The sequence below is a fragment of the Peromyscus leucopus genome, chromosome 11, assembly GCF_004664715.2.
Source record: "Peromyscus leucopus breed LL Stock chromosome 11, UCI_PerLeu_2.1, whole genome shotgun sequence".
NCBI classification, from domain to species: Eukaryota; Metazoa; Chordata; class Mammalia; order Rodentia; family Cricetidae; genus Peromyscus; species Peromyscus leucopus.
The window spans coordinates 43,661,136-43,686,699 of record NC_051072.1 but is presented as its reverse complement, the minus strand read 5'-3'; the positions used below and the strand labels follow the sequence as shown (position 1 = coordinate 43,686,699).

Here is a 25,564-nt window from a genome sequence, read left to right as displayed (position 1 = left end):
AAAAAAAAAATAGCCTGTGCTTCCAATCCTAGTCCATCTCCTTCATCTCCAGATTCCAGTTTTCAGCCTTTTATCTCTTTCTTCTACTGTTTATATCCAGGTCTCTATGCACTGCAACATTTTGATATAACATGCATCAACACTGCTCATAATGGTCATATAGATAAGACGATGCTTGCAAAATAGTTTGTCTCTTTCTTTGACTCTATTTTTTTTTTACGGTTAAACTTAGCCTGGTTGAAGTTTCCAAAGAAAATTCTATAAATTAAAGGTTAAGTATTCTCAATAAAGTGAAAGGAGGTATCTTAATGGCCACAAGAATGTAATAGGTCTATTCTTGAGGTATACACCAGCTGTAAGTGCTGATGCCATAAGTTTCTTTAAGGAACCTTGGGTACTTACTACTTAAAGATGGTCCCCACCAGGTGTGGGCACATGCCTGCAATCACAGCATTATCGAGGCTGAGTCAGATCATAAGTTCAAGCAGCTTGGGATGTGCAGTGAGTCCTCATCTCAACAGACAGAAAAAGAATCAAAATAGACAAGTCTATACAGGGGCATTTCACAAAAATGATTTTGTTTATTTATTGTTGTATGTACTTTTTTATTTACCCAGTATCACATTGAGTTTTTCAACAAAATAAACCATGATCTAAGTCAAACTGCCCTTAGCCCACAGCCTCCCACACCACAAAGAGAGACTCTTGTTTTCTTACCTTGAATGTTGTCAAGCTTCCCCCTACAAGGATGGGTGAAAGTGTTTGTCTTTAATAGTTCATTTGGAACCCAAATATATTCCATAATGTAATACTAATTTTTACTTTTTTTTTTTATAGAAACACGTATTGCTCTGAGTCTGTGTGCTGTGTCCAACAAATTGGCAAGAATATTATGTTCCAAAGTTGTTTTTCAAAAAACCGATCCAGTTCCATTTCTGAATACCATACTTCCCCATCATTACAAAAAATCCTTTTGAAAGCATTCTTTCTGCTAAATGGTTTGGTGTGGTGTCTATTTTAAGCATATGAGCAAGCAAATTATTTCCTACATGAGAGCAAAGTGTTTAAATTACAGATGAAAATTCCATCCAGTTCCATAAACCTTTGTCAGAGTGGATGTGGGTTTACTCATCCCAGACAAGATGTTGAAATATAGAAACATCTAAGGAGGACATTTCAAGATGAGAAACTCGTGGTCTTTGGAGTGACACACATATGGAATAAGTAAGATATGAGGAGTTTGGAACTGAAAAAGGATGAATACAGGCCAACAGTGTGTGTAGTTTCCAGAATATGGAGACATCAGTGTGGGCTACTAAAGTAGTAGATACCTGGTTTCATGTGGTTGTTGAGGTCAGAGAAGCCTGGAAAACAGTCATTTGAACATAGGGTTGTGAAAGGCAGGATCCAAAAGAAAGAACTGAATGAACCAAGCAGAGACACTATGGAGTATGGCATTGGAGTGGGTTGGGATATAAGGACATTCTATGACCAGTGTTTCTGATGACACATTAGTTTGAACCTATACAAGCACTCTTAAAAAGTGTACCATGTGCCAACAACGTGTAGCCACAAGAAAGCCTTTTGTGCCATGGAAAAATACAAAGTGATTTAAAAGTAGACATGGTTATCTCCAAGTGAGCTCAAGGCAGGCAAGCTTTAAATGAGCAAGGCTTGCACTCTCCCCGAGAATTTTCTACGCACCAACTCAGGTTGCCTTGGGCTTATTTGTATTATTCCATTGCCCCTGCTCCTCCCCATAACTCTATCTCACTCATTTTCCTTCCCCTTTGCATCCTGGCCATGCCTCGAGGCGTTCTGGAAAGACTGGAGGAGCTGTATGTGGAGAGCCACTCATTTCGGACTTGTGTTTCCCCATGCGTGGCTTATTAGATTTCATGCTTTTGCCAAAATAGAAGCTGCAGGTGCTGGTCTAAAAACAGTGTAGATGCATTTTGAAGTATTCCCAACCAGTGCAAAATCTGAGCTTTGAAGACTACCTGGAGTCCAAATAAATATGGGGGGAGTAGTGAGTCTGCACTCTCTTATCGGCAGGTGGAAACAGGTCCATTCATGGAAAAACAATTTATCAAAAGACCAGTTTGCTGAAAAACCGATTTGCTGAGCACCAGCTTACCCAAAAACTGATTAATGGATGAGCAATTAGCTGATTAAGTAATTTATCAAAAGATCTATTTGCTGAATTATCAACATACCAAACATCATTTTATTAACTCCTATAGCAGAACAACAAATATATTTTTCCTATCAACAAAAGTGTAAGTGTAATGTAGCTATTTAATTTTTTAACAATTAATGTAATCTCTCCCATAGGTACATCTCTCCCACATCCAGTCGGTCTGAGTCACGTGGACCAGGGGGGAACCTCAGGCAAGGATTTCTCTCTCTGTTATGATTTTAACTTGGAAGTAGGTGCTTCGAGCTGTTTAGAGATGGTTGTGCCCCTCCCCCTCCCGCCCCAAACTGTACAATGCAAGGTTCAGCAGCTACCTCTGGGAAGGCTGTCACCATCCTTCCACCCTGTCTACTTGTCTTTCTCTCTAGTGATTTTAGTCCCAAAGGCGGTCGGTAGACACAAGTCTTGCCTTCTGGCATTTTATTTTCTCTCTTCACCATTGCCTGGAGGCTGAGATCACTACCCTCTCGCCCACTCGGCCTTGTGAGACCTTCCCTCCTCACTGGTCCTTCATCTGGAGGGGGCTTCTCACTTCCCTCCATCCTTCAGTGGGGCTGGAGTGACAGAGGAAAGGCTCCCTGCCTGCGAACTTAATTGACTGGGGAGGAGACAGACAAAGTAAACAGAGTTTCATTTGGCTTGTTTCCCTTTCTAGTCTCTTCTGTCCTCACCTCGGTTGGAACTGCAACTTCCTGGACTGTCTTGCTTCAGGGAGCAAGCAGGACTTATAGCTAGATTTTAGGAGGTTACATGGGGAGAGCCGACCTGTGAAGGGATCAGCACCAGGGGCACGACAGTCCGTCCGTCCCGCCCCCCCCCTCCCGTCAGGCTGAAGAAGAGGATCCCACGCAAATTCATTAGCCACTGACTTCGTCATCGGAGGCAGGTCGGGGGAAGGAACCTGTGGGTGAGAGGGTCACAGGTCGCTAGCACGGATCCAATCAACTCCCCACGGGGTTTGTGTGGTGACGTCATGTTGGGGAGGGGGGGGATGAGCCTGAGGAGCTCTGAGAGACCGCGTTTGAAAATGAAGAAATTAAGATACGTCCGAATGGAGATTATTAGACAAACAAACACTCCCTGGGTACACTTTACAGCCCCTGGCTCCTCATAGATGCCAACAATCACTCTAATGCGTGGGGCGTGGGTATTTTAATTTTAGATGTTGTATAGGTCACAAATATCAAGTTTTTTTTTTTTTTTTTTTTTTTTTTTTTTTGAATGGGGGAGCTGGGTTCTTTATTTCAACCATTTCCCATCTAGTCTCCTTACTTTCTTTTTTGTCCTTTTTTACCAGTAGATATCAATTATGCATAATGGGTCTCATTATGAGATTTTCACACACGTAAACAAGCATTTGAGGGTATTCATCCCCATTACTCTCTCTTGTCTTCTCCACATCCAGCCATTCTGCTGCTTCCTAATTGGTCTTCTGCTCCATGTCTTATCTCTCTTTTTCTGCTATTGTTTTCGATGACCCGGTGAGTTTTGTCAGAGTTGCCAGCACATTGAATTAGTAATTTTGTTTCTAGAGTGTGACAGAATGAGGTAGAATTACAGGGGCACACAGGCAATCGTGTCCAGAGCCGTTTCCCTACATCTGTGTCCATGCCATCTGGGCAAGCCCATTTGCAAACACAAATGGTTCTTGTCTTTACTTCAATTCCTCAGAGACCCCACTTTGCTTCTTTAAGTCCAGGGGGTATATTCCTCTTCAAACATCAGGCTCTTTCCAGGGGAAGGAGAGGAAGGGCTGACCACCATACTTCCACCAGTGATGAAGAACTGAAGTCCCTGAAATCTCAAAAGGCTTGCTTCGTTTTATTCTCTGTTAGACTCGGGAAGAAAAAGGCCCTCTTCCAAACACATTGTATTCCGGCTCCCGTGCGTTGCTACCCCTTTCAGAGAGCTGCCTCTGGAGAGAATTGTAAAACCAAAGAGTCTGAACCCAGCTGAGGCTGGGTTGGGAAATAATGTTCAAATGGACAGAGTTATAGAGCCTGGAATCAAGAGTGATTCTCATGATTAGGTCTTGTCTAGGAAACAGTGAGAGGGACTCGCCACTGTCCCTTCAACACAACACTAATAATCCGAGTCACTATTTCAGAAATACTCAATAGTGCTAAGCAGAAGGCAGCTGGTGGCGCCGCGTTCACAGACCACTGGGCGCCACTTGTGACCAATGCACACATCACTCACCCTCGTCACCACACCAGCTGCCCTGTTGTGCTCGGGACCGAGGAGCTCCCCAGGAACTAAACAAAAATTAAATTCCTCAGAAATATTCAAAATTAAGGCTTGCAAAGTTGCTAGTCAGCCAGGCTTGGCAGGTCATCACACCTTTCAGACAACTTTAGTTCCAAATTCCGTGATTTTAATCCCAAATGCCTCCTGGTTCATAATGCTCTGTGAAATACAAAACAAAACAAAAACCGGACATGTAGATCATTGCTTTCTGCTAAACAGATGTGTGTTGGGAAGAATTTTGTGTTTTGGGAAAACTGGCTCTACTTATTTGCTAGATGAGTAGTGTATCATTAAGTTTGAATTTGAATTAGTGTGTAATTAATTTATGAACTTATTGTTACACAAAGTGAAAATAACCGTCACATAGGATTGTGACAGGATTAGGTTATATGAGTTAAGATACTTTACATGCTTTAAAATATTTTGAATATGTGAGATATTTACTTACATTCTTGTAGCAATGATGGAATTTAAAAAAGGTTATATTTTTTTTATCCTATCATGGTAAAGCTTCTCCTCAATATATTCTGTAGTTTAGCAGAATTAGAAATAGTTGCAGTTGTAACAGTAACGCTCCATACAATGGAGCACAAAGCACTGTACTGCCATCTTTTGGCCAAATTGTAAACTACACTTGTGTGTAGGTAAATAGATTTTCAAGCCCCGGAATAACAGGTTATTTGTTAAATGGATGAGTAATATGACTATGGCTCCTGCTACATAGAATCTGGGGGCCTCACGATGATGACGACGAAGTTACCAGATTGCTCAAATGGAAGGAATTGAGTCTAAAGTGACAAATACTTCCCAAAGAGCCGTGCTTACGGAAGGGCTGGCTGCTGGAATGGTTTCTGTTAAAGTTGGAAGGGACACTGGAAGTTAGTCCTTGCAGATGGCTTCCTGTCTGCGTCCCCAGAGGGGAATTCAGCCTGGGGAGTTAGTAGTGGGAAGAATAGCATTTCAATTCTGGAAGCTGTGTGGAAAGGAGATAGAGTCAATCCTTGGCATAAAGGGAAGACCAGAGACATCTGGGCTGTGCAGGGATCCGTTCGTCCTTGTGTGAGTCAGCAGCCATGTGGATGGACACAGGACCCTTGTGTCCAAACCAGTGCCTTTCCAATCCTTGGGTCTGTTTCTGTACTAAGTAGAAATTAGAGGTACAATCTAGTTGCTTCCTTCGAATTCTTTTAGGAGTAGGAGTGCTTGCGGGTGTCCTTCCATCTAACAACACATCCTTCCGTCAGGCAGGGCCACTCAGAAGACTGGAATTGGAGGAAAACCTTTAAAAAAATCTTGTCTTTCTTCCCCAGGCTGTGTAAGTTGTCCCTACAGAGGAATCCGAGCAGATGTTTTGCGGATGGATTTGAGCAATATAATCAGGACTGATTTGGGAGCGAGTGTGCAGGGGAAGAGAAAGAAGAGGCTGAGAGGTGAAAGTCAACAGTTGCACTTCCTACCTCCAATTTTTGTGGTATTTCCATGACACTGAGATCCTTTGCCTCGTCAAACTTTAGTCAGGGTTCTGAACCTTCTTCCAGGTGTATCTGTACACACACACACACCCTTACAAAAATCCACTCTTCCATCACTTTTGATGGATGATCAAGCCCAACGTTCTCCTTTGATGTCTGACCACATTGGCCTGTCTCTATCGAGAATCTCAATAGGTTGGATTAAACAGACCCTTCCTCAGCCCCGATGCTGGTTGTTAGTAAGTTTCCATCTACTGACTCCCTTCTCCAGCATCTCCTTGGCTAGAGGTAACAACTTGTTCTTGTATAAGGAACTGAGACCAATCTCTTGTCCTTATGCAAAGTGCTGTTTTAGGTGCTCCTACACTTTCCTCAAGGTCCTGAATAAGGTGGACCTTATGCCATGTTTTAGCAAATATTATTGAACAATTTTTTTCTCTAGCAAACTCAGAGGATATGACTGACATTATCCCTGACTCTTCTTTTTCCCAGTTCATACACTGTCTCTCTTAATGGTCACTTCTCTTCAAGACACACAAGTGTGTGTCTCAGGACAAAGGTTCTCAGGGCCAGCCCTTTCTTGCCCTCGGACTCTGCTCTCTTAGGCCTTGGCTGAACATCAGGGGAGTCACTTCCTGCTCAGGGTTTGAATGGCGGAAGGGGTGAGTTGTCAGTAGGGTTCAAGTGTAACTCTTTGGGACCTGTTGGTTGGGGAGCTTGTTATCAAAATTAAGCTTATCTCTAAGAGTTGGCTGCGGAAGTGAATGTGTGTTCCTCTTTATTCTTGTCACTTAGACCCTAGGAAGACACTTAAATTCATCCCTTGGCCTGGCTAATGAAAAAAATGTCCCTCCCACCTGGAGAAGGCCTCTAGTAGCTTGACAGATAGCCTTAGAAAATCTGGTGCTATGGTAACAGATCCTCCTAAGGCAAACTCCATTTTATCCCAGAACAAAAGCCCTTTGGATGAAGCAGCTGCTAAGTGGGTTGTCCTGTTACTGCAGCACACAGCCCAGGAACCTTTCAGATGCTGCACTGAATTGTTGAGCTATGGCTTACCCTAGGTCTAATGTAGACAAGATGCTTCTTAAAGTCTTTAGCAACATTCTTTGTCAAACCCACAGAAATTTTCATTGTGAGCCCCCAAACAGACTTACACTTCAGTTGGGTGTGTGAGGTGGTACAATCATTGTCCTTGGGTACAGAAATGATAATATTGATTTTTAAATGATAATATTGATTTGAAAGGATAGGAGGGTAACTTTTGTGACATGGTAGGCTTATATGTTATCCAGTGTGTTCACACCTTAGTGTACACAAATGCACACAGTACCGTGCTAAGTTTTGCACATTTTCACTCTGTGTAAATTATGACTCAGCGAGGCACTCTTTTCCACCCTTCCAATTTGAATTCCATTTGGGTTTACTACCATTTCTTTTTAAAGAGTATCCCGTGGGGATTAGAGAAGCCTGAAGCATCTTAGTTGAAAGGAACAGGCAGGAGGTAGGAACTTTCCAAAGGCAGCCGCCTCCACTTTGTAACTTTCCTCAGGAGTCAAGGAGTGGCACTGTTCAAATGTCACAAAAGTACACCTCCACCTACTCCTTGTCTGTGCCTGGACAGATGTGGCAGGATCAAAACACAGCTTAGCTACATAGTGTCACATTTCATCTGTTCCCACTAGTCTCAAGAGTCCTCTACAAATCCTTGCAATTCTGTTACATTTCATGAGGAAATTTGGTTTTTGCTTCTGAAGATTATTTCATATCTCTCTCTTCTAATCCATAGCATCTTTCATTTTATTGCACTTTATTTCTTATTTCATTAAGAAAACTGGGTGAATTGCTTCATGTCACTGGTGGCTTGACCAGACTACCTGCAATGTTTACTCACATACTGGCCTTTGCTCCTCCTGTCTTGAACTGTTAGTAACTCCCAGACCTGGCTCTGTGGACAATTTAAAAAAATACTAGCCAGGCATCGTGGCTCACACTTGCAATCCCTGCCTTTGAGAGGATGAAGCAGGAGAATTGCTGTGAATATGAGCCTAGTTTAGCTACCTAGTGAGTTTCAGAGAAGCCTGAGCAATAGAATAAAAACCCCATTTAAAAAATGAGCAAAAACAGCTGGGCAACTGTGGTGCACGCCTCTAATCCCAGTACTAGGGAGGCAGAGCCAGACAGACCTCTGTGAGTTAGAGGACAGCCTGATCTACAGAGCGAGATCCAGGACAGGCACCAAACTACACAGAGAAACCCTGTTTCGAAAAACCAAACTAAATAACTAACTAAATAACTAAATAAATAAATAAATAAATGAATAAAATGTAAAGAGTCAAAACAAAACAAAATAACTTGATGACCAAGTCTCACCCTCAGTGATTCTAATTCAATGATTCTTATGTGGGGACATGTTTATTCCCAATCCTTTTCATTAGAAAATAAATCTGTATAGATTACTCTATCTACCCTCTGCCACTTCACACTGCATGCCCTGGATCAAACCAAGGCTTTCTTGTCTTGCTAGGACAGTGTCGTACCACTGCGCGCCATCCCCAACTTTGTGGGACTTCTTTGTTACTTCTTCAGTGATGTCTCCTCTCTCTTTACCAAACCAGTCTTAACAGCCCTCAAGCCTGTTCTGCTGTTTTGCCTCTACCCCCAACTCCTTCCCTTTAGCTGCTTCCCTTCCAGTAAATCTGCAAGTAATTGTCTCTATGGGCTTCTTCATCTCAGAGTCTCTCATTAACGTACATGTGCCTCTGTCGATCAGTGTTGTTGAAGTCATTGAAAAACCCAGCAAGTCTGTCACGACAGCTGACTGGTCCTGCTTTTTTGTGAGCATTTGACACATCACTCTTTGCTGACCACCTTTCCATCGGGCCAGGGCTTTCCATTCATCCTTACTAGTCCTTTTCAGTGTTCTTCATTAGCTCTACCCTTCCCCGCAAACTTTGAACCTCAGATGATCCCTCCTGTTCGCTCCCTGCCCCCAGTCTCCTCCAGCCACACTACTTGTCATGGTGAGACCACATGTGGGCGGCCCACACAGAATGTCTTGAACTCACATCTCTTTTTTTAAGTGTCACACTTGTATTTCATTGCTTTAAAAAACACATGGAGGGCATTCTTCTTTTGAAATGCCTACCACTCTTGGGAATTCTCACTTTTCCATAACAAATCTGCATTTTGTCAACTTATGACAAAATAAAGCTAACAAAACATTGATATAATCCTTATCTTACTATCTGCTTTTATAAAAATCAGACAAACAAAACATTGATATAATCCTCATCTTACTATCTGCTTTTATAAAAATCAGACAAAGGCATTAGGTACCAGAAGGATCCTAGGATGCTGATTCCAAGGATGGGACTATTCACTAGACAAACAGCACTAAGATCTCTGGTCTTGATAGTAGGTGAACACCAAATGCTGCTGTGTTGTAGCACTGAATGGCCATGATATTCCTTTCTGGTAAAATTGAAAAGGATACCAAAAAAAGAGAAAGTGCTTTGGCTTTGGCATGGGACAACTAGCAGTTAGGAGGGCTATGGAACTGCGTGGTAATTAGGGGAAATGACAGACTCAAGACAATCCATCCATCCATCCATCCATCCATCCATCCATCCAATTCATCCATCCATCCATCCATCCATCCATCCATCCATCCATCCACCCATCCATCCATCCATCCATCCAATTCATCCATCCATCCATCCACCCATCCATCCATCTACCACTGAAAGTGAAGTGTGAGAGTCAGTGGATCTCTTGGTAAGAATTTAGAAAACCTCATTTTCTGTAGCTGAAGGGCACACACGCCAGAAAGCAAGACAATATACTTCACTGTGAGAGTGACAGAGTTCAGAACAGGCTGATTTCCCAAACACAGTTGGAGCCCAAATGAAGATGGAGAGATGGAAAAGGAACTACTGGTTATTTCAGGTGAATATTTTGAGGCTCCAGATTCTCCTAAACCTGCAGACACATCCCCTCACTTTGTGGAAGATTAAGTCCACACATACCCCTTCGAAGGCAACATGCTTGTCTAATGAGACTGAGGTCATCTTACTCAAGGCATTTCTGGGCTCCCTTCTTTCTGCAGCCAGACCAATAACTGGGGCTGGACTAACAGTGAACACCTGTTATGATTTTAAATGGAAGTGCTGGGTTGTTCTCCTAAGAGATGGCTTACAGGCACCCACTAGAGACCAGAAGAGCACATCTAGGAATGCATTGAAGTGACATATATAAGGAGTGACAGATATATGGGGAAATTTGGAAACAGTGTTCTGTGTACTTTAGTTAAGGTCTTGGAGGATGGTTTCAATATGCTATTATTATAGCACTTAGAGCAGTGCTTCTCAAACTTCCAAATACTGTGATCGTTTAATCCAGTTCTCCATGCTGTGGTGACCCCCCCAACCATAAAATTATTTTGTTGCTACTTCATAACTGTAATTTTGCTACTGTTATGAGTTGTAATGTAAATACGCCATATGCAGGATATCTGATATATGACCCCCCAAAGGATTGCAACCCATAGGTTGAGAACCACTGACTTAGAAGCTTGGAAAAAGTGATGGCTGGGAAGTGCTACCTGGTATACCAGAAGTACCCTGGCAAAGCGCAAAGGAAGGGACTGAAAGGTTCAGGTAGCTGAACTTGCTGAAAAAGATTTTGCTATGACATTGGAAAGCCTCTTTTTCTTGGGAGTGCCCAGGGGACAAGCTGTGAATGATTGATTGATAAAACACTGATTAGCCAGTAGCCAGGCAGGAAGTATAGGCAGGACTAGCAGAATTGAGAATAATAGGAGAATTGAGAAAATAGGAAGGCGGGGAGGAGGAGACAGCAGCCTGCCGTCCAGGGAGCATCGTGTAAAGGCAGCAGGTAAAGCCACGGAACATGTGGTGACATATAGATTAACAGAAATGGGCTGAGTATAAGAGTAAGAGCTAGACAATGGTAGGCCTGAGCTAATGGCCGAGCAGTTTAAATAATATAAGCGTCTGTATGTTTATTTTATAAGTGGGCTATGGGACTGCCAGGGCTTGGCAGGACCCAGAGAGAAAAACTCTAGCTATAGGAACACTTTATTTTCCCAGCTGATAAAGAATGTGTGAGGGAGGGAACAGCAGCAGCAGGAAGGGACAAAGAGGTGTCTATCTCTGTAGCTCAGGGATGGTTGGGCTCCTTGGAATGGTGAAGATGGAGGCATCGCTTTGGGTTGTTAGCAAACACTGAGTGAGTACCTAACTTTCTGAAGCAAGGTGGGCATAGCTCCCATAATGGACATCAGTGCTCAAATATACCAGGAGAGACAAACCTGGAGAGTCATTTGAGGTGGCTGATGATGATCATGGCATTCACATGGGCAGTGTAAGTAGGCAGGCCAGTCTGAAGAGGTTAAAACTCAATAACGATAAATAGAAAGCTGACATCACAGTCTCTTCCCAGTTTTTACCCATGATCCTGTATCAGGCCTAGAACTCCTCCATGGAAAGAGAGGCTGCGTGGTCCCCACAAGACTCACAAAGTCCTTTCCCAAAGAATCATGTAGCCATTTATTCTGGAAACCATACAATAGGAAAAGGCAGTTTTCTGCATTTTTCAGGGCCTTTGGAGACATGATCTGAGCTGACACTTATGTCCCAACACCTGTCAGGGAAGAACAAATGGGGTTCTGATGTGGACCCGACTCACAGTGTGGCAGTTGGTTTTACAAGTCTTCTCCCTCCGGTTCTCAAACTTATTGTTGGAATGGATGTACTTAGCAGTTGGCAGCACCAGCACATTGGTCCTTAGCCTGGAGAAGAAGAGGTAATGTACTTGGGGGAAAAAAAAGACCTAGTAAGCATTCCAGAAATCTCCTGTTCTCAGCAAGAAGATCCAATCTGCTACACAAGGGAGATACAGGACTCTGGTAGATCATAGCAGAGTCAGCAAATAACACTGCTATAAGCTGATCCCAGAAGCCCCAGTGGTAAATGCTGTGCTGGTGTGATGGCTTAAAACAATCTCAGGTATGTACATAATGAAACTCTAACCCTGTTACAAACATCCTTCTTCACTGTAATGATAATGCCATTATTATAGGACAAATAGAATTTTGAAGAGGATCAGGATTCTGGAAGTCCCATGAGTCCTTAGTAAGAATTGCTGCTTTTACCTCCCCACCAAGTAAATGAGCTTTAAGGGTCCTCTGCAGAAGGGTTCCTGAAAGCAGGTGAGCCAGAAACGCGTCAACTCGCAGACGGACTTTTAATAACTGGTAAGTGTGTGTGCAAGCTCAAGCTTTGTGCCTTAGTGCTACAGGCCCTTGTCCAACAGTGAGGACAGAATGTCCCAGTCAAGCCCCATGTGTGCCTTGGCTCAGGGGACATTTTTTGGAACCAGGTTTCTTGACCTCTAGTTGACCTCATGTTGACGGCACTCTATGTCATCACTGTATAACATTTTTAAAAAACAGATTGCATACCTCAGGTGTGTTGTATAAGTCCGTGTCTTCAGAAAACCTTTTGGGACAGTCCTTGTCCCTCTCTGGGAACCTCACTATGGTTCACAAAGGCACCATCGGAGTCCGTCAATCAGAGTGACTTTCTAGGGAAGGTCACATTGGTCTATTAACTGGATGTTGTGTTAAGTGGACATGATGAGCCAGTGTGCTCTGAGTTTCTGGATGAGATGCATGAACTCCAGGGGAGGGGTAAGAGTAACCACTGTAAACATCTGCCATGTCAATCACGTCATTAGGCATCTAGCTGTTTGTGGAATGCTGGGATATTCCCTCAGAAGAAAAAGTAAGTTAGCATCCCTGGATCCTCCTGTCAGTAATGAGGAAATACGAAGCCCGATGAGCCAAGGAATGTAGGAAGCTTTTTAGGATCTATAAAGGAAATATATTTAGTTCCAGAGGCTTTGGGCCTGTGGATCCCTTGACTTAAGAACATTGAAATGGATTTGTGACCTCTAGAACAGTTAACATCATGATTTGTTTTAAGCCACTAAGTATGTGGCAATTTGTCACCAGGCTGAAGAATGTCTACGCTGTTGTCACACAGACATCAACTGCTGTGCCTTTGACACAAAGAAACAACTTGGGAATGAGGACACCCACCCTGACTGGAATTAACCTGTGTTATGAAGAGCTCTGCCTTTACTGTCTGTAGGACGTCGGCCAACTCCACTCTCTATGGACTCACAGGGTCTCATCTCCTGACATGGGATCTACACAGGACTGTGGAGACCTTCCCCTCCCTCAAGATAGGCTGTGCACCAGCGAAAAGGGCTGTAGCTCCTGTTTCCTGCCACGGGTCGCATCTGCAGAGGCTCCATCTAGTGGAGAAATTTAGATCATAAGCCCTCTGTTCACTGAACAGACACACGGACCTGGAGACAGCACCCCTGAGGGCTTTCTGTTTTTATTGTTCTCACTCCCTTCAGGAGACGGGGCATTTCCAAATAACCACCCCCAAATGGAGAAGGGCTGCATAGTGGCCAGGTCCATCATTCTTTTAGTTCTTTACAGAAATGTAAAGGGGAAAAAAAAGAGAAAGAAACAAACCCCAAACCAAACACCCTGCTCCCCCAAACATAATGTCCCTAAGTCTAATGGGAGAGGTCAGCCTTCCTCCTTCCTACTTTTTCTCAAGGGACCTTAAAAAGGAGTAACTCTGCTTTCTCTGAGTGTGTTGAAGCCTTTTTTTTTTCACTCTGTTGATCTCTAACAAGCCCTCAGTTTGAATGTCAATCTTAATCCATGAACCTTGCTCCCTTTCCCCTAACAGTAATGGCATGCTTTTTAAAGGAGACCCTTGCACCATTAGTGACCTTCGTGAGGCTTTGCATTCCTTGTGTCAAAGGCGACTCTATGGTCTGTGGCTATAATAGGGGATAGATGGACCTAAACGGCAAGGGCTGGAAGTAGAAGAGGCCTTTGACTCACTGAGGAATCCATGCTTCTTCCTACGTCTTTCAAGTTTGTTGGTCTGATGTCCCGGACCTTGGAGGGGAGAAAATGAGAATTTTAGTGTACTTAAAGCCACAGATAGTCACTTTAAATTCCTCCTGCCAATAAATTGGTAAGTGACCCCAGTCTTCATGATGGGAGTAGGGGTGCCTGCTACAGAACCATAATGAGAATGTAGAGTAGTATGTTTGCCACACCCATGGATTCCTTTGTTGGTGTGTCCAGGCATAGATTTAATGGTAAGTAGAAAAGTACAGCAAATACAGTTCAATAATGGTATGGTGATGAGGGTCCCAGAACCCAGATGTGATGGGATGAAGGGACTCTAGACTGGATGACAGAAAAGGTAGACAACAAGTATCAAGTATATAATCTTGGGACTAACTATGTGTATTGGGGCTAAGGATTGTTCTCTTTTTATATATTTCTCCAAGAACTATGACCACAGACTCTAGAAGCAGCTATACCAAGTTGGGATAAATACACCTTGAAGAGTGAGTGTATCTCATCAGTGCAAGGATGAACTGCAGAGATGCTGTGGAGCCCATCAATCTTTCCTGAGACCTTAGCATCCATCTCTCAGCTGCTGTGCATGGTGGATGCTGATAGCACTAAGCATTCCTTATCATTTAGTCTTTGTCAGACTAGCATTAAAGTGGCTAATATTATTTTTAAGATTTTAAAACATTTTATATATAGGAGTGTTTTGTTTTCATATATAAATATATGTACCATGTGTCTACAGCATCCACAGAAGCCAGAAGCAGGCATTGGAACTGCTGATACTGGAGTTTCAGACAACTATGAGCTATCATGTGGCACTGGGAATCGAACCTGGATCCTCTGAAAGAACTGTCAGTGCTTTTAACTGCAGAGCCATCTCTGGAGTCCTGGGGTTTTATGTTCTTTCATATGTTTGTATGCAACCGTAGTGAGTTCAACTTCTTTTACTGTCCTGTAACATCCAGTTGTATGAGTACATCACAGTTTACTTTATGTGGTCTGTTGGTGGGTCTTGGAATTATTTTCAGGTGTTGGCTATTAGAAATAATGGCAATATTGCATCCCTCTACCTGTTGCTGTGCTGTGGACTAATCTTTCTGTACACTGTGAACATGTGTGTTTAATAAAAAGCTGGCTGATAGCTAGGAAGGATTTCTGGGGCAGAGGGAATGCTGGGAAGAAGGGCAGGGTCTGAGGTGTCATGAGCCAGATTCAGAAGAAATGACATAGGAAGTTCATGAATAAGGTAAATGAGCCTCAGGGCAGCACATAGATTAATAGAAATGGTTTAATTTAAGTTGTAAGACTGGCTGGAGACAAGCCTAAGCTATTGATCAAGCATTTGTAATTAATAGTAAGTCTCAGTGTGGTTATTTGGGAGCAGCTGCTGTGACACAGAAAAACTTCCTCCATCTACATCTTTGCCAACACTAATAAATTTACTTTTGATGGACTTAGACACAGGCATGAAATTATTGTGTCATTTTATGCATGAATGAATGTTCTAGGACAGTAGATGCTAACAGTTTTCTAAAGTGTTTCCTATGTGCCAAAATACTCCCTTATGTTCTCATTATGGTTCAGCAGCCACCCCTACCCCTATCATGAGGTCTGGGGGTCAGTCACCCCCATAAGTAAGGAAACTCTTTTAGTTGCTTTCCATTTTATTGACATGAGGAATCTAAAGTGACCAGCTGTGGTAAAGTACACTGGTACTCTCATCCTCTCTTCTTGAAGATCTGGGATACTGGAGCTGCTGCTCTGTGAATGTGAAGATGATCTTGTGTTATCTGCTGGGAGCATCACTGATTTCTCTTTAACTTTCTGTGAGGAACTAACTTGGGGTTGATTTTCAAATATGGTAAGAGGGAGGGGTCATGTTTAGCTTCTTTCATTGGAAACTAATAGACCCATCGATTTGCTCTCTCACATTCTCTTATGTTTTTGGTTGTGAGCCTAGCCTTTAAGGGCGGAGCCATCTCTCCAGCCCATCTCTCACATTCTCACATGCCCTGCTCTCTCTTTCCTTTTAATATCAGGCTCAAGTCCAGGGCCTCATATATACTAAATATTCTTCTTGTCTTTGTGTTGATGTGATAAAACATTGACCAAAACCATGCTGGTGGTGCACAGGGGGGAGAGAGAGAGAGAGAGAGGAGAGGGAGAGGGAGAGAGAGAGAGAGAGGGAGAGGAGGGAGAGGGAGAGGGAGAGGGAGAGAGAGGGAGAGGGAGAGGGAGAGGGAGAGGAGAGGGAGAGGAGAGAGAAGAGAGAGAGAGAGAGAGAGGAGAGAGAGAAGAGAGAGAGAGAGAGAGAGAGAGAGAGAGAGAGAGAGAGAGAGAGATAGAGATATTTTAGCTTACAGGTTAGAGTCCATCTCTCGGGATGCCACCCAGGAAAGCAAGGCAGAAGCTTGATGCAGATATCAGAGAGGAATGCTATCTATTGGCTTTCTTCCTTCAGCTTTCTTAGCTACCTTTCATATACAACTCAGGTCTACCTGCCACAGCAGGATGGTCCCTCCAGCGTCAATCACCAATTAATAAATCGCCTCCCAGACATGCTCACAGGCCAATCTGGTGGAGATTGGCCTAGTTGAGGTTCTTTCTTCTCTGGTGACTCTGAGTTGCTCCAAGTTGGTAGCTGAGGCTGACTATGACAGGAAGCAAGGTTTCTACTCTCCTAAGCCTTTGTTTTAAAAACAGTAGGTAAAAGTTCCCTCCTGCTCCCTCTGGCCTCCAACAACATCATTCAAATTTTTATTTAGTTTTTTTTTTAAATAATAGAACTTTGGTCCTAAGCAGATAATTAGATTGTCATGTGGCTGAAAATCATATGATATTGGTATTATCCATTCCTTATTCTGAGGAAACCAAATGTTTAACAAACAGGTTGTTCTTTTATTTATTTATTCATTATTTATTATTTTACTTTTATTTATTTAATATTCATTTATTTATGTATTTATTTTGGTTTTTTGAGACAGGATTTCTCTGTATAACAGCTCTTGTTGTCCTGGAACTTGCTGTGTAGACCAGGCTGGCCTCAAACTCACAGAGATCTGCCCACCTCTACCTCTTGAGTGCTGGGATTAGAAGTGTGTGCCACCACTGCCCAGCTAACAGGTTCTTCTATATACAGGTTCACTTTATTAATGTCTAAAGACAGATATGGCTTGATTGATTTTCACAGGTGACAGTTTGGAGGTAAGTGGTCTAAGCCTGCGAAGAAACTTCTGAGGCTGGGCATGGCGACCCAGACTTCTATTCTTACTTACTTCTAATCTAATCTTACTTACAGGAAATCTGCCATTTCAAGGGCAGCCTGGGCAAGCCAGTGAAGACTCTTACTCACAAAGAAAACAAGTGCTGGAGATGGAGCTCATTGGTAGAGCACTCACTCACCCACCCCGGCAAAGCCTAGTACTGCAGGAAAGAAAAGAAAAGAATAGAATAGAAAGGAAAAGAAAAGAAAAGAATAAGAAAAGCAACAATAAACAAAGGAACTTCTGTGATCTGGGTGTGGTTGCATTTCTGGATCTAGGTGATTACTTAACCCCCCCACTCTTTCCAGAAGGAATGAAAGATGAGAACCATGTCAACAGTGTGAAGGGCATCCCTTCTGTGGAAGGTGACATGCTTTTGTCACATCCTACCACTTGGCGTTCAGCTTTCGGGCCATGCTCATACCCATGAACATCTGGGAACGCCTCCAGAAATGTGGAATTCTGTTACCAAGGGAGAGGGGGGATGGATGTTGGGATAGTGGCAACAGGACCGTTCTTGGTGGCAACATCCTGAGATGTAGGCACGGTTGCACAGCCCACCAGCGAGCCCAGCACTTTGCCCTTTGGAAAGCTTCTTGGGGTCCATTCCCATTGGAATTTGTAGATCTTTCTTTGGATGTGCGGACACTTGCAGGAGTATATGTGTGCGTCCAAGCGCAGACTTGTATCCTTTTATTAGAAAAGAAAACGATCGAAAGCTGTTTCCTTTGGTCTTCCTGTGGCGGTCAGATGAGCTGGGTTTAGAGACTGTTGCTAGTGAAACAGTTCCCAACGCCCTTTCATTTCTCCTCTGTTGGTTCCACGGGTTTCCTTTCCCTCCCTTGCCCCCTCCCTCTCTCCCTCTTCCCTTTCATTCCCGACCCCCTCCCCCTCTATCTTCTTATGTTGCCCGGGCACCCCGTCTCCACATCCCACTGCTCGCTTGTGCCAAGGAGTAAGTCAAACAAGGTTGGAAAGACAGGCGGGGGGGGGGGTGAGGACAAGTGACGACTCAAAGTGTCTGCTTTACATATTTTTTGAACTTTTATTATTAGTTTTTATTACACAAGTAATACATGTTCATTGTAGAAAAATTAGAAAACACAGAAAAGCAAAAAGAAAAATAATCACCCATAATCCCACTACCCATGGATAACTGCTATTAACATTGTAGTGTATGGCCTTCTAGCTTTCTTATGCATATGTATATATATACATACATAGATATATTTATATGTGATTTTCTTTTTTTTTACAAATATTGTATCATACTATACATACTGTTTTATAACATGTTTTTCATTTAATATATATTGTCAACGTCAGTGTTTATTCCCTGAAAAAATTATACAGATACTACATGCTCATTGTGAAAAAGTCAGAAATCACAGATATGCAGAAAGAAAATACAACTGCTCCTAATCTCACCTCCCAGAAAGAAATCCTGTAGGCGAACATCCTTTCAGCCTCTATAATGTAGGCATGTTTGTAAGAAGGTACTTCTCCAGAAATTCTCCTACTGCCTCCTTTTCTTCCTTTAATACCATAGACTGTACATTTCAATAAATACACACAGTGAACATTCTGAATTGGTGCACAGTATCCATTGAAATGATATACCGTATTTAACCATATAAATGTAGGAATATTTACAAAACATCCTTTCTTGTATGACTTTTAAAATAATGAATAAATGTATCTCAGCTCACTTTTTTTTTTTTTTTTGCTAAACGTTAAATAACATAATTGCATTTATTTAGTGTGTGTGCAGATTAGAGGTTAACCTGCCGGGGAGTCAGTTACCTCCTTCCACCTTGTAAGTCCAGGGGGTTGGGGTCTAGCTTGCTTGGTGACAAGAGCCTTTCCTCGTTGAGTCTTCTTGCTGGCCCATTGCTGAACATTTAAAAGGAGAATTTTCCTTATTGTGAAATTACTGAGAGTGCTTGAAAAATATATAGTACCAAAACATTTTCTGGAAAGGTTGGATCAGTTTATGCTCTTGTTGACTACAAGAGAATGTTTATGTTCTCTTACTATGTGTATAAAGGAACTTGAATGATTTATACACATGCCTTTCTGAGTTGTTCATATGTGCAGTTTTTGTCCCTAGTAAATCCAAATATGTTCAGTGTTATCAGTGGATTATTTTAGTTTATGGTATGTTACTACTCCTTGATTCCCTCTCTCGATTGGAATCTTCTGGAAAGTTTGATTCTTTCTCTGAATCACGAAATGCTTTTTATGCCATTAATTCACTATCCACTCATTCAATGACTCTGTTTTCATTATTTGGTTTGTGCACAGCACTATGTTAGGAGACCAGAGAACAATGTTAAACAAAATGTATGTGATGGTTGCCATTCATACTTTCAGTTTAGTGGGATGAACCAACAATCAAACAAGCAGTACTGGAAAAAGTGCAAGTCTTGTAGACCAGGAAGACCTCCCCAAAGTGCTGTGGTTATTCATATGGTGGAGCCCTAATCTCTTTCTTGCATGGATTGCAAATATTACTTTCTCTTAATTTGGCTTAATGTTTACTGTATAGGACTTTTACATTCTTTTAAAAAATAGTACCAGTCCAACCCATCCATCTTTTCTTTATGACTTCTTCCTTTGGTATTATGCTTAGAAAGGCTTTTATCTCCCACATTAAAATGACATCTTCACGGATATGATAAGTCTTTTTCATGTTTATTATTTATTCATACATTTTAAAATGTGAATATTTATTTCATCTAGAATTTATCTTGATTAAGTTATGGACCCAATTTTGCTCCCAGGAGAGGTTAACTAGTTATTCCAAATAACTTACTTAATTATCCAAACTTTTCTCATATTTGAAGTGTAGTGTACTCAGTTATTTTCTGTTATTTAATGTACCGTGGGTGCTGTAGTTAGTTATAGCCATTTATTGTGAGGCTGATAAAATAGCACTGTTCTTCCTCATTCTACCTATAGTTACAGCAAAGGTAAGTGTTTTCTGTCGTGATATTCTAGAACAAAAGGAAAACGCAGATATTGTTTAGGCACAGATGTGTGGGGAAGAGTCTTAGGCTGCATGACAATTCTTAATTATTTCAATCATGAGACTTTCACAGTCTGGAAGCCTTAATGGACTCATTGTTAATCTGGTCCATTCACAGGTTTTCTAAATAAATGAGATGCTTTGAGTATTTGCTTTGTGTCAGTTTGAACCTCAGCTTCCACTAGGTGGCAGTATTGCCTAAATCTGAGCATCCTAACTTTTCACTGGAGTAAGGAGGGACTCAAATGGTCGGGCGGGGCTTGAGAATTTTGCCTGGCATTAGGGCCCTGCTGCTTCTACAGCTTTCTTTGTACCGAATAGTGAATGGCACAACAGGGCAGTTTGCAGTGAGTCTGCATCTAGACGCTAAACATCGGGGGTCAGACATTAAAGTGATACTGTGGCTTTAAGGCTACTTCATGTCTTCTCCAAAGGAGTCTTTGGGCCCAACCCCAACTGATTGAGAGCCCAGGAACTTGGTTTTAAACAATACGTTTGTGGTGGAGTCCAGATGATGTTTACTTTGACACATGGTGATGTTTTTTTTTTACAGGTTCCCCCCCCCCAAAAAAAAAAAAAAAAAAAAAACCCGCATGTATTCTTTATAATTTGCAGGGAAAACTGAAAGAGGATATAAAAAGTACGGTGCTAAAATGAGTGTGTGCCACACAAAAAGAAGTGTCATCCTTTTATGTTTGATGCACGCGTGTGTGTTTGTGAGACAATAGTCAGTGTTTTCTCCTACCCCAGATCGGCTGGTTGCTTCTGGAAGTGCAAAGACAATTTCCTGCAGGGAGCGGAGGCAGCAGAACTTATTTATCTCATGGAACCACACCTGAGAAAGCCCACTGGCTGATGACAGGAGAGAGGGGCAGCTCCTACTGGATGCACGTGGCACATCTAAGGGGAGGTGGTGAATCACCGTGGCAACCGCGAACCAACATAGTTATCAGAACTTTGATTACTAAATGTTGCTTTAGGACCTGCTACTGAATGGTCGTCTGTAAATCTTGGAGTGTGTCTATGGGAACTATAAAACCGAGCAAAGGCTGGAAAACAGGCACTGAATAAAAGATAAGGTGCTTGGACTAGATTACCTTAGATACGGAAGTCTGGCTAGGTAATTAGACAATTCCCATCTCCATGGATAGCTACCATGACCTTCTCAGACATGGAGGTGAGACCTGAATTTTTTTTTTTTAACAGTCTTTAGTTGTACAAAGGACAATTGCACAGAAGGTGTTATTATCACGCGGAGACTAAGGAGAGAGCGAGCACAAATGAGCAAAGCAGGAGCGATTTAGGTCAGGCCTCAGGAAGGGTGTGCTGCACACGAGGGGATTTTATCCGTTAGTGAGTTTGCATGGATTACTAGGAATGAGGCTGAAGTGTAGGGATCGGTCCCTTCAGAGCGTTCGACAGAACAGAGACGGGAGCTGAGAACATGCCATCTAGAAATGATAGCTCATAAATGAGATAACCTCAGGGGTTGTCTCATTTGAGATGAGCTGTATTCGGGGGCGAATACTCAGCTTTATTCAAGATGGCGGGCCAGGTGAGTGGGGAAGAGTTCCTTGCTTTGTAAAGAGTCTTTAAGCAACACATTCCTTCCATTGCTTCATGAACATTTCGATTCAGAAAAACTATAGTTTTCTCACACAATTTGTCAAAAGAACTTCTTTTACTGAATCGATTCGTACCCGTAACAATGCATTAGTTACCAGCTCAGTGGAACATAGTGCGAGGTTCCAAGAATATGGTCAACAGTAACTGGTGGGATTGAAATACAGACCAATGATAGACTTTGGAGGCCTTTTCCATCCATGAATTCTTGGATAGGAGAAAATCAAGTGCTGTACGATTTCCTTTCTAGATATTAGGTTGAAATACTTGAAATTGCCATTTTTTTTTATATAGGTCAAAACAGTCAAATATCAGCCATTTCATAGAATTCAACCCAATACAAGAATTATCCATGCTTTCCATCTTCTGTAAGGTAAAAGGCTTTAAAATATTTTATTCTTAGACCAGATATTAGTGTACACATAAGTGCCTGCCTCCTCACGGTGGGATTAGAGCCATTTGAAGCTAGTTTGATCCTCTCAAGATTGGGCACTGGTACGTCCTGTCTGACATGAAGATTGTCCAGAGAATGGAAAATAAAGCAAGAAGAGTGAAGAGTCATCATCCAACTCATGGGGAATTCTGCCTGGGAAAAGGGCCAAAGGGAGGATAGAAGGAAAAACAGGATTGTACCGTATAACAGGTTCAGTGGAAGAAGCGCATAACAGAGCCGTGAGCAGAGAAACATAGCGCGTGGCTCCCTCTTTCCTAAAGTACAGTATTGCTTAATGTGTCCTGCTCTCAAGATGCTAGACGTGAAGACAAGACACAGAGTAACATTGGAAAAGCCATAGCTGCATAGTCATCTAAAATGAGACAAGCTAAGCTTAACTAAAACATTTTTTTTCATTAATAATGTAAAATATTAAAGAGTTTTATGATCTGAGCTAATTCCAGCATGCCCTAAAAGATTTAACATTATGCTGATGTGCGGACTCCATGCTTCAGATTTCAATTCAAACAAAATGTGATAATATTCAATTTTACATCTGAGGGTAATTGTATATGTTACTACACCATTTCCTAACTGGATAACTTCATTTTCCAAGAAGCTTAAAAAGACACCATTGGATTAAAAGAAAATTAGTTGCCCATATGCATTGTACGAAGATACTAGGATTCCTGTGTATTTACAAAATGTATTTTTCACATATGGTTTTGTTGCATTATAACTTAAGTTTTTTTTATGTTGACACTTAGATTCTGACAGAATGGAAGACTATATGTAAATGAGTGCAGAGAAAGCAACACATGAGGTGGTGTGTGTTTGGTTATAGTAGTATTTCTAATGATACTCAGATCACATTTTTAAACAGTTTTGCTGCTTTAAATAGATTTCTATGTTTAGAGACATCTTTCATATCTGATAAATTAACATGAAATCAGCAAGAGCTACAGATATACTATTATATGTGAAATAATTTTTCTCTGTATAATACATTTAAAAAAACCTTTAAATAATTTAAAAATCATAATTCTTGCATCTGTCATGGCATGGTTCAGAGCAGACATGCACAATGTCAACTTTTTAAAAATCCCTTTAAAAACAGGCTGCGCCTTTTTGAATCTGTTTTTTTTTTTTCCTTGATGGCAGCTGCTTTCAAGTGTAAAATCATTTAAAAGGGCAGGGAGAGGCGGATAAAAGTAATAAGGAAGCATAGAAAAGGTGGCCAAAACCATTCTCGGTGTTCCGCTGTGTGGAGGCTTCCGGCTCTGGGGTGTTTTTCAGGTGATCTTGGCTGTGAGTTTCCAGGGGGAACCACCTAGCTTGAGACAAGACAACACAACCCGAAGAACCTTCTCTTCCGTCTTCTCACCATGGGGTAGGGAGTTAGATTCAGAAGGCTGCTGTCATCTGTGATGGACAGAACGTAAATAGGAGTAAGGAACAGACAAAATAAGCTGATACTTATCAATTGGCTTTAAAAATCCATCACCCTGCCTACCACACTCCAAACCTCAGTGATATGGTGATATTTTATTTGTATTAAAATGTTATTTGTATGTTAATAAATAAATTGCCCGGGTCAGAGCTATTAGCAAGAATAAAAGCAGGCAGTGTGGTGTAAGCTGTAATCCAGCACTTGGTAGGCAGAGCTAGGTAAGTCTCTGTGTGTCAGGATACAGCCAGCATGGATACACATGCCTTAATCTCAATACCAACATAGAAGACCTGGAGTCTATACAGACAGCCGTGACGAGGCGTCATGTGTTGGGTTACAACCAATGAGAAGCAGAACAGAAATTCTATATAAAGACTTTAACACAGAAGTAGCTCTGGTTCAGAGAGGTAGGACCACCGCAGGAGGAAGGGTAAGGTTTTAGCTCTTAGCTCTGACCTCTTGGCTTTCTTCTTTACATTGGTTCTGTGTTTCTTATTTAATAAGATGGTTGGTTACATCTACACAGTGATGTTAATATTTTGGACCAGTTAGAGGCTATCTCAAGCACTGAAGACTTTATCAATGCTTTGTTGTTAGAGGCTATCCCCAGTAGTGCTGTTAGAGGCTATACCCAGAAGGACTGAAATAGTGTCCTTGGTCTTCCCTCACTTCGGATGGCTCCATCAGTTGGGGCAACCAAATACATTCCTAGATCTGGCCAACTGTCCCCTGGGACAAATATTCTAAGACTGAGAATCCCTGTTCACAGTTCAATTGAAACTGCTCAGAGACAACCTTTCAGTTGGGAGAAGTTGCACATACCTTAATAGAAGCAATCCAACATCTGAGTATGCTTGGCTGGTTTTGTAAGCTTGCCTTCTGTGACCCTCATCCATCACTCAACCTCACTAAACTTTGATGTCCAGTGTGTAAATTTGGGTTTAATAGTGAACAATACTTAAGTGAAGATTATAATGAACTAACTCAGTTAAATAGATAATTTAACTATTTTCCTTTTGCATAGGACCATTTTCTTGATTCCATTCTACTTCCTTCGTGTCTTGGGAAGAAACTTCAGCTATTTTCTGTTATGTCTTTCCACATCTATATGTGCATATGTATGGAAAGGCATATATGTATATAGATACATACATATACATAAGACATATGTATACACACATAACACACACACATATATGCATTAGGTTAGATTGATAACTATTGAATCAACACTTTTGGGGTCAAAATTTTAGCATAATAACAAGCAGAGGAAGAAGTGAACCAGAAGGCTAACTGGCTTTCCTGAGCTGGGTTCTTAAAACCTACTGCAGTCTAAAAGGAAAGGAGTTAGGGAGGTTCTGGGAGAGCAGAATTGGCAAGCAAGGGTCTCAGAAACCAGAGGACTGCAAAGTATTAGCTGGAAACCACCCTCAGGGGCAGAGCTAGCGCGTGGTCTTGATGTGACAAATGAATGGGTGACACTGATGGCCGTCAGGTGGCTTTTCAGAGTAGGGTGGAGGGGGTCCCCTTTCCCACTGCCAACCTTAAAGGAGATGGAACCTTGGCCAGGGGCACTGTCCAGTGTTAGATGGTATCATGGATACGGGGAGGGGGCACCACAGACTGACTGGTTGGGGTTGGTTTGGGGTCGAGGTTTGCTTTTCTTCATTACAGAGCCGGGATGCTTAGGAAACGGTTGAGGACAAAAATAAACCCTGGCTTCCTGATCCTCTCCTGAAACTATTTTCATCCAGGTACCTGAGTGCCCTCATCTTTCCTGAAGTCTCTTAAGTGTCAGTGTGTTATGCTTATTAGCAAATGAATACTGTTCACCCAAACTGACAGGGATCTTGGCACTGGTTCAGTTTGTGAT

General features: G+C 42.0%; 1 protein-coding gene across 4 annotated transcripts in view; it reads right to left on the bottom strand.

Annotated features, from left to right (window-relative positions):
- Window positions 1–21,228: 21,228 nt before the first annotated feature.
- LOC114703259 (regulator of G protein signaling 7 binding protein) overlaps window positions 21,229–25,564 on the bottom strand; it is a 95,136-nt gene continuing 90,800 nt past the window's right edge. For all 4 annotated transcript variants that reach the window (XM_028884059.2, XM_028884065.2, XM_028884071.2 and 1 more), the window contains exon 6: window positions 21,229–23,663. In XM_028884059.2, the coding sequence (XP_028739892.1) occupies window positions 23,572–23,663 (92 nt within the window). In that variant the 3' untranslated portion in view covers window positions 21,229–23,571. The remainder of the gene's footprint in view (window positions 23,664–25,564) is intronic.